This window comes from Hordeum vulgare, chromosome 7H (assembly GCF_904849725.1).
Source record: "Hordeum vulgare subsp. vulgare chromosome 7H, MorexV3_pseudomolecules_assembly, whole genome shotgun sequence".
Lineage (NCBI taxonomy): Eukaryota > Viridiplantae > Streptophyta > Magnoliopsida > Poales > Poaceae > Hordeum > Hordeum vulgare.
Window position 1 is genome coordinate 73,285,718 of NC_058524.1, and position 9,551 is coordinate 73,295,268.

Below are 9,551 nucleotides of genomic sequence, written 5' to 3' on the forward strand. Positions count from 1 at the left end.
TATTTGCTTATAATTGAATGCATGCTAATTTGAATACTACTTTATTTTACAATTTGGTTTTGCTTATTGAATGCTCAAATTGGAAAAGTACTCCTACTTTGAATACTATGCAGAAATCTAGGAGTCCCGGGTGGAGCCACGACCCGGGACTAAAGTTGTTTTGGAACGGAGTTCCTGATAGAATAATTCTTTTTTGGTACAAAGGTTAAGAGAATCCGTTTTTTGCAGAACTATGGATCCACATATCAGGAACCTCGAAGAGGAAGAACTTCTCGAAGATATAATCAAAGACGGCCCCGACATTGAACCAGCTGAATCTCCGTCGTCATATCTAAACCCCGACGTTGGAATGGAGGTCGAGCGACACGAAGATGAAGCCGATGGGGCAGGAGATAGGTCCAATGACGGAGAAGGTGATAGCTCCACTGATGGAGAAGCCGGTGGAGAAGCCGGTGAAGAAATAATAAAGTCCGGCGAGGTATACATATGAAGTTCGACAATCACTTGTAATATGTGAAAAATATTGGAGATAGCTCTATATTGTATACATATACATTCATTTGACGAATGTTTCTCCCTCTTAGGCCTCCACATCGAGCAAAACTACGAAACGAGGCCCGACTAGAAAGTTGGATGCACGGACGCATTACACCTTTGAGGTGATATTGCCTACGGGCGAACCCAAGCTTCCTAAGAATGCTGCTGACACATTCAAGAAGCAATGCGGAGTTCTCGTTAGGGATCACGTCCCGATCAGCGTTCGGGAGTGGAACAAGCGCAAAGGGGCAGCCGATAGTGACTATGTCGCCGAAAGGTACAAAGATAATCTTTGGAATGATCTCATGTCACATTTCAACCTGCCAGAATGTGAGAATGAAGACGCCGCAGACAAACTGAGGGCCAAAGTCAAGCAGTGGACTCTAAAGAAGATGGCCGAACTGTTCCGTAGCTGGAAGAAGAAGCTATGGAAAAACTATCTGAAGACAAAGAAAGTGCCAGTATTCGAGGGGTATCTAGCCAAGCAGGCGAATCACTGGAAGGCATTTCAAGAGTACAAGGAGTCAGAAGATGCCCACGCATTATCAGAAAAGAACAAGATAAATGCCGACAAGAAGATATATCACCACAAGCTGGGGCTAGGGGGCTATGAGACTGCCATCCCAAAGTGGGATAAGAAAGAGCAAGATCTGCTAGATAAAGGCATCGTACTTGAACCACTCCGTGATGAGTGGGAATTGAGAGCAAGAAATTGGTTCCTTCCGCATGGTGGGTCGTACGACGAAAAAATAGGGGACCTCATCTACAGTGACGGTCTTAGGATACCCAGGAAGAATTGGAAAAGGATAGTGAAAGAAATTAAGGAGGGAAAAAGAAAGTTCACTGCAGATAGAGAGAAAGATTTGCTCACACTGGTCCTCGGCAATGACGAACATGGAGGACGAACGCGAGGCTGCGGTCCTTCTTACCCGTGGTGGCTTGGGTTTGCCAGAGACCAAGACACTTACAGAAACCGAGAGAGAGCAAAGAAGCGGCAGCAGGATGAGGAGAATGACAAGTTCAACCAGTTGCTTGCCAGGATTAACGAGCAACAGAAGCAGATTGATGAGCTTAGAGGAGTAGCGCGCCGGGAAGATCCTGCACTTGATATTACCGGCGCCCCATCTAAGCGGAAAAGCAGCGTGGCTGAATCTGAGGCCCCGCCCGACGATGCACGAAGAATGATAGAGGGCGGTCCCGGCTACCCCGTGGATGGAATCAAGGAGTCAGCATCATGTGAACTCCATGAGAAATTCAAGAACATATCCATGAAGGTGGCCGTCAGACAAGCTTTACCTTCTGGCCCTGATGCACGCTGGCATGGCCGTGAGATTCCAGCTGGCTTTGCTAAAGTCGGGGTGGATGAAATCATGACGGGGTTTCATGATATGGAGCTCGACATAGCTGGACCCGAAGATGAGAGGACACTCGGAGAAGTACTGGGTGGAGTCATCCTATGGGACAAGAACTACATCAAGCTTCCAGGCTCGGCCCCAAGGACAACACCGCCTCCGAGTCGTCGCAGGTCACCTACACCTTCATTACCTCCAAGCCCTCCACATGATGTCGGCCAGCACAACACGAGTCCATCTCGATCACCGCCGCCGGACTTGGGTCGTCCGTCTCCGCCGCCGCCCGCACAGGATACTAAGCCGAAGCGTGCCACCAAGAACGCTCCGCCGACGATTCCTAAGCGACGGAGCCCCCCAAAGCGCAAACGGTCGCCCCTCCCAAAGGTACCTCATGCTAATCTTCCTATCAGACCTTATGATCGTACCCCCGAGGAAAACGCCAGGATAGCAAAGGAACATCATGATGCGCAGATGAAAAAGAAGGAACCCGAGCCCCGCCCGGAATACACCGAGAAGCAAATAGCATGGGCAAAAGACTTCATGACCCTTCCATCATAGTATGAATTACACCATAAGCCTGATGACTATACACGCACATTGCAGAAGGAAGTGAAAAAGAGCAGATCACACGCAAGTGCAAGTGGCTGCAAATCAAGTTCAACTACAAGCAATAAAAAAATCAGACGTTCCTCAGCTTGGACAACAGGCCAAACAGTCGATCCCACCCCTCAAGGTGTTAACCGAGAATGTTCCCCCTCCGGTGTAGGGGAAAGCTTTTGAAATAGCAAAGGAGTGGGCGGCTGAATGTGGTGTCTCGGTTGAAGATTTGCTGGCTTCCCAAGACGACAGGATACCCAAGGCTGTGGTAGCCCCTAAGCCACAATTTGTCATGGGAGAGCCTTTGGTCAGCAAAGATGATCTCCCAACAAATATGCGTTACTTGCATCAATGGTACTTAAGTGAATCAAAGAATGGGAGAATGATGATCGTGCTGAGTGTCCCATGGGAGTACTACGGCCGCCCCGAAGAAATCCATATCGACTTTGATGAACTCTTCCAGATGTACAATGGCGACGCCCTCGACAAATCGCTTATGAGTTGCTATTGTCTGTAAGTTTTTCAATTCGTTGTCTACATATAACTTGTTTAGTTATTTCAATTCATTGTCTATATATAACTTGTACTCTATTATGCAGAATGAAGATTCTGGATTGTAAAAGCAAGAACATCCTAAATATTGGGTTTATTGACCCAAATAATACATATAGCGACGCTAACTGATAAACCCAAGGAGATGGAGGAAAACCTTCTAAGGTTTCTAATAAATCAAAATTTCTGTGACCACATACTGTTTCCATACAACTTCAGGTGAGGGTCTTTACTCTGTTGTGTCCATTCATTTATAATTGTAATTGATAAGTTACTGACACACACACACACACACACATATATATATATATATACATGTGCAGCTTTCATTGGATTCTGTTGGACATTCAAATTGATAAGGGAAGTGTTGATGCCTTCGACCCATTATCGAGACCCTTGGAATAGTTCCAAAGCCTGCAGGACATGCTCCAAGGGTAATTTCAATCGTTCTTGCGCTCTATCGGTCTCTTTCGATGATTTTCTGATATATCAATTAATGAAAAACTTAGCAAATCATTATCCTTGTCGGGCAGGGTTTGGAAGCGGTTCAAGTGCGTGACTCCCGGTAACTTTCCTGAGAAGCTGACCTTTAGAGCGGCTCAGGTAAGTAGTAGTATGATATACTTCTATTTCAATACATTTATGATGCTAGATTATTATTTTGATTATATATATTCTATTCTCGTAAAGTGCGACCAGCAGCCACGGGGAACGCATCTATGCGGATACTATGTTTGCGAGACCATTCGCACGTTTACCTCTGAGCACAAGGATCACAGATTCGATGTAAGCAATGAACATTCACACCTCTATTTTTACCCGTCATTCTTTGTTATCATGATTGATATTCATATTCATCTCCTTTTCTTATATAGCACACGGCCATGAGGACGAAGGTCCTACCAGAGCAACGCGCGATTGCTGTTGCAGAGGAGCTTGCGGGATTTCTGAGGACGGAAGCTATAGATGACAAAGGACGATTTAGTGTAGCTAGGGGCCATTACTGATGTTCGTCCATGTAATCGAATAGACAGGCTCTAGTCCCGATAATTCAGATCTCCATATAATTGTATATATATGCTCGCTTGTAAGATAAGTTAATCTTATATATATATATATATATATGCATAATTATTTTTATTTAAATTATATGAAAACTAATTCCCGAACACCAAACGAGGCATCACGTTAATCTCCCGAACACCTAAACCCTAAAACCCTAAAACCCAAAAATAATTTCATTAAAAAAAACCCAAAAATAAGCAAAATCTGAAACTCTTTAGTTCCGGTCCGTGTAACGAACCGGGACTAAAGGTCCTGCCCCTGGGGCGCTACGAGGCGCCCACGTGGAGCACCTTTAGTCCAGGCTTGTAACAGGGTCGGGACTAAAGGTTAGGCCTTTAGTCCCGCCCCTTTAGTCCCGGTTGATGAACCGGGACTAAAGCCCCTTACGGGCCGGGGCTAAAGGCCCCGTCCCCACTAGTGTTACGAATATAAGATGGACACTTCAATGGCTCATTTAGTAAAGAATTACACCCAAAAAGATGTATAACTATTTGTGTTTTTGTATTGTAATTAATAAATTGGTGTATTTTCATTATTCGTATACTGCATAGATCAGCTAATAACTTGGTGTGTGTTTTCTGTGCCACATCATAGTTTTTCTCACACGTCCTGGTCCTGCCACGTCAAAGCACATGCACTATTTGCGCGCGCTTACAAATCCACGAATATATATATATGGATCGAGGAACACTTGTGAGGGTCACAAGCAATGAATGAGATAACAACAAAGGCCATAAAACCACCGGACATATGAACAAAATATTGAGTTGAAATTTAAGAACCATAAAATGATCCTCTTTATTAATTAGTAAAGCAAATGTTGAGCAACGGGAGCTCACATATGCATATATATATGTGCATGCCACACATCCATGGACGGAGCATGCATGCTTATTCATTCATGAGCGACGGATCTATCTTTATATGTCCAAACCGAGGCAGTATGGGGCGTTGTGAACGGTCAGAACGTTGCATTGCCCCGGCGTAACGAGTACCTTGGCGAAGTCCCTCTGGGGCTCCTTGGGGCATCCGGGAAGGTCCTTGAGCACGCTCCAATCGGGGTGAGACCTCCGCCCTATGAAGTAGCGCACCGCCTCGCAGCGGCAGTGCTGCGGAGCCTCGTCAAGCTCCTGGCAGCACCGATCCTTTGGGGTGTCACCTGGCTCAGTGGATACCGGCGACCCGGCGATGCTGACGCCGCAGGTCTGTTGTGCGACATACTCCCGGCAGCCTTCAAGCGGATTGCTCGGAAGACCCATCCCCGCGTAGCAATATTGACCTGTGGCTGCGGCGGCGGCAAAGACGGAGGCCAGGACTGCGGCCAAGAGGAGGGGGGTGATGCTGGACTTGGACGCCATATTATTCTTTCTAGCTTGGTCCGGTTTCTTGCCTGTGGCTGTAAGCAATGCCGGCCACACTTGCATTGCCTGCATATATATATATATATATATATATATATACCAGAGAAAAGAGAGAGAGAGAGAGAGAGAGGAGAAGCTGCCAGCTATTAACTAAATCTGTTGTGCTATATGACGAATGTGGTGAGCTAGAGTGCACTTAATTAGTTTGTTGGAGCAGAATTTGGAGGGAAATGCAACTGGCTTTTGTGTGGAAGCATTGAGATGTTCGTAGCTGATCGGGCCTAGCTTTGCTTGTTATGGTTGATGTGGGCATCCTTTTCTTCTCTTGTCAAGTTGTCACGTTGCCGCCATGGGTGCTTAAAGTGAAACTTTTAGCTAGTTTATACGTGCAAACCTTGTTGAAACTAACAACAGAGTTTGTTCTTGCGCCGCGTGAGTAATCATGTGAAACCTTGTTGAAACTAACAACAGAGTTTGTTCTTGCGCCGCGTGAGTAATCATGTGATAATCGGACAATGCGTGTGAGTAATAACTTCGCAAAGCACTGATTTTTGAATTTAATTGCAAGTCAAGAGTATGTGCATACATAGATTGTCCATAACTCAAAACCCAGTTTCTGAAACAATGGGTCCAAGTATCCGTTTTGGTCTGAGCCAGTAACACCACAAAGGCCTAGCCCATTTCGTTTGATGTTATTTTCAAAAAAGAGGTCTTGTACCCCAATATATTGAACTCCGCGGTCTTGTACCCCTTAAGATTTTTCTTCCAAACAGTTTGGAAAAGTTGTTGTAGTGAAAAATCCACAGTGTGAATTAGAGAGGGGCTAACTTATGTACTACTAGTCTTTTCGGCGAAAAAATGTATGTACTAGTCACTCACTCATCTTAGTTATGAGGCAACGTTTAAACAAAAATCGATAAAAATGAGTCTAGGGGCAACTTTTACAGATTGCCCAAAAATTGAGCCTTTATATTGGCTTCAAAGGGGCTCTTTAAAAATACCCACTCCGTTCCTAAATATAGCGTGTATTATATATGGAGCTTCTGGAGGATCTCCCTCGTCCCAAGTTCGTTCATCGTTCACGGCTTCACACGGTAAGCAAGTTCGTGCAGGTGTACAGGTGACATTGTCGTTACTTTGGTATAATTGCAAATTTGGTTTTCTTAAAATTATGACCACGAAAAAGGTCAATCTTAGAGATTTTATTGTATTCAAGAAAAATTCTTAGTTGTAGAAGTTATCGTACTCCAGTTTGAAAGCTGGCATCGCAAGTGAGCATGATGCAACAAAATTAAGACCTTTGACATTTTTCTTCTTCTTTTGACATATAAAAATGTCGCGCAGTCATGCCCATCTGCCAATTTTTTTTTCTTTGTGGGATAATAGATCCATCTCTATGCATATTGTGCGAGAATATAGAATAAGCCTGGTGTACCCACTTCCCCAAAAATAGCTAAAAAACTGTATCTGTAAGGTGTGAAAATGGCACAAAAATCACGCACATATAAACTGGTTCGTCCGGATAAATCATGCGACAATTATTTAGCAAAATGGTAAAAAGAAAAAATGTCGACGCCTGAGAGATTCGAACTCTCGCGGGCAGAGCCCATGTACTTAGCAGGCACACGCCTTAACCACTCGGCCAAAGCGTCGTTGTTGTAAGGATTCGCACATAAAACCACTCAACATAACGTAGCAATCATGTCATTTAGGAGTGTTTTCTTTGGCTATCAATTGCTTTTCGAGAACTATTACAATTCATTTTGGCTTCCACATGATATGACAAAACCTCCCGTCTACACATCAGGCTGAGGAAGCAAAGCGATGGCTTCCCTCGGTCGATTGAAAAAAAAAAAACTGACCACTTTGCACGGTCTCTTCACGAGGGCCATCGCTTGACTCCTGGTCACTCGCCAGCCACAGAGCCACTTCTGCAAATCTCAGACGCTACAGCTAGCTAGCTGCCTTGTGGCAGCAAGCAATGGACTTGCGAGCCAAGCAAGCGCACATGGCGCCGGCTGGACATACGCCATGAGCGGATGGGCCCATGAACGTGAACCACCGATGAGCACGCGTTTGCTTGGCTTGCAAGAACGTTGCCGCGTCCGGGAGGAAAACATATGGCCGCCGGCCGCCACGTGAACTCGCGTTATCCTGTCGCTGCCGCACTGATAATTCCAGCCGCTATAGGTCGGCCGGCAAGCAAGAAAGCGCCCGGAAATGGACAACGTTTCGCCGTCGATTGCTTTGCTTTTTTGTTCATTTCGAGTCGGTCGATCTAGGTTAGCCGCAACCCGCAAGCAAATGGAGAGTGCAGCTTTGGAGCCAGTGGGCAGTGGCCCTACGTACTATCCATGGGTCATGGACGCCACCTCAGAGACGATCGTCCAAGACGCAGGTCCATGTGATGAGCGAGGCTTCATTCAGATGTGGGAGCAAAGCGTGGAGGCTTGCACCACCTCCTACGCGCGCTTGCGGCTTGCGTGCAAGGCTCACGCCGCCGGAAAAGCAACTTGACGCAAGCCGCGCGCGTGCCGCCGGCCACCTCTATATATATAAACAACGACCAACCGTACACAGGACATACATACCACGTTCTCTTCGACTGTAAGCTACACACATCTTCGATCGCGTACGTACCTCAGTACGTGGTGTCGACGACGACCGCCGTCATCATCGGCGGCCAGTTGAGCTGGTTTAGTTCTTGGGGAAATGGGCAACGTGGTGGAGGCGGCGGCCGCGATCTCGCCGGAGCTCGGCGACGCGCTGGCCAAGGTGGCCGTGTTCGCGCTCGTGCAGGGGCTGGTCTACCTCATCCTGCGCAAGTCCTCGGACGTCTTCTCCACGGCCAGCGCGGCGAGGTCCCTCAGCTTCCGGCCCATGCGGAGCATGAGCGTCCGGCGCGTGCTGGCGGCCTTCTCCGACGTCCCCGTCGGCGTTCCCGACGATGCCGGCTCCTCCTTGCCGCCGCCGGCGCCGCAGACTGGTGATGCTGACCGGAGGGCAGACTAGTTGAAGTGTTCTGGTTGTGTTCAGCTAATATATGTAGCGAGTACTGCGTGCTTTCTTAGGTATGGTTATTACTAGGGATTGTTCTTAGGAAATGATTGTACGACGAGCATAAGAAAGTTTGTGCATGTACAGTAGATTGAACTGCGCAATTTGTCATTCGATTACATTTGAAACGAAATCTGCTCCTCTTTCGCAAACAAAAAAACAAAACAAAACAAAAACGTTCTTGCTCATCGGGGTCGATAGCTTTTATTTTAGGCAATGGGGGTCGATAGCTGTTGGTTTGTGTTGAGCATAGTTTCATTCTTCAGATTTAGGCGGAGTTTCTCAGCTCGGCCGGTAAAGTAAAAAAAATAAAAAATCAAAAAATCTGGAAAAATATGTGATAGACATTAACAAATGAGCTCAATGTTTGGCACAAAACAATCCAATGTTTTTCAAGATTGCTTTTCATCACGAGTTCATTTGAGCTTGCGAGCAGAAGGTTACTTTCCTCTCTGGAAGGCTAACTTCTCTTTTCGCCGGAGAGCTCCATATTTATGGGTTAAATTGTAGCTTCCTTTTTTTTCGTACAGATTATCAATCTTAGCCGGCCCATTAAGGCCCTGTTTGAAACCACAATAGATTATAATAATCTGGATTATGAAGATAGATTATATAATTTGGTTTATAAAAATAATCCAGCTGGGTATGTTTGGAGGCCAGATTATATAAACTGTAATTCAGGTTTTACATTGTACAATGACATGTCTGTCCTGTATAAAAATAAGACGGTGGCGGTGGCAGTAGGTAATTATCTTTAAGTTTACAAGGGTAATAGGTCATTAGTAATCCATAATCTGATTTTAGCTGGGGTAGAGTAGATTATGAGTTTTTAATAATCTGGTCATGTAGTTTTTAAAGTCTACAACATAAACTGTCCTGTTTGGAAACATAATAGATAATAAAAACCAGATTATATAATCTGGGTGGTTCCAAACAGGGCCTAAACCAAGTTGCTCCATATTTATAGGTTAAATTGTAGCTTACCTTTTTTTGTAATCGCGGAAGCTATATCTTGCTTGGCGCTAGATGG

General features: G+C 45.6%; 2 protein-coding genes and 1 non-coding gene across 3 annotated transcripts; 1 reads left to right on the forward strand and 2 right to left on the reverse strand.

The window, feature by feature from the left end:
• Positions 1 to 4,865: 4,865 nt before the first annotated feature.
• On the reverse strand, positions 4,866 to 5,547 carry LOC123413060 (alpha-amylase/trypsin inhibitor CMa). Its single transcript, XM_045106007.1, has one exon. It carries the CDS (start codon positions 5,534 to 5,536, stop codon positions 5,024 to 5,026), a length of 513 nt encoding a protein of 170 aa, XP_044961942.1. The 5' UTR covers positions 5,537 to 5,547; the 3' UTR covers positions 4,866 to 5,023.
• A 1,487-nt stretch (positions 5,548 to 7,034) lies between these two features.
• Positions 7,035 to 7,116, reverse strand: TRNAS-GCU. Its single transcript has one exon. It is a non-coding gene; the product is annotated as a tRNA-Ser (tRNA).
• A 914-nt stretch (positions 7,117 to 8,030) lies between these two features.
• On the forward strand, positions 8,031 to 8,670 carry LOC123410847. The gene has a single exon (XM_045103784.1). The coding sequence runs from the start codon at positions 8,177 to 8,179 to the stop codon at positions 8,474 to 8,476; it is 300 nt and encodes a 99-aa protein (XP_044959719.1). The 5' UTR covers positions 8,031 to 8,176; the 3' UTR covers positions 8,477 to 8,670.
• Positions 8,671 to 9,551: the final 881 nt, after the last annotated feature.

Excerpts from the sequence above, each read along its gene's own strand:
- LOC123413060 (XM_045106007.1), bottom strand. The coding sequence starts at position 5,536 with ATGCAGGCAATGCAAGTGTGGCCGGCATTGCTTACAGCCACAGGCAAG.
- LOC123410847 (XM_045103784.1), top strand. The coding sequence starts at position 8,177 with ATGGGCAACGTGGTGGAGGCGGCGGCCGCGATCTCGCCGGAGCTCGGC.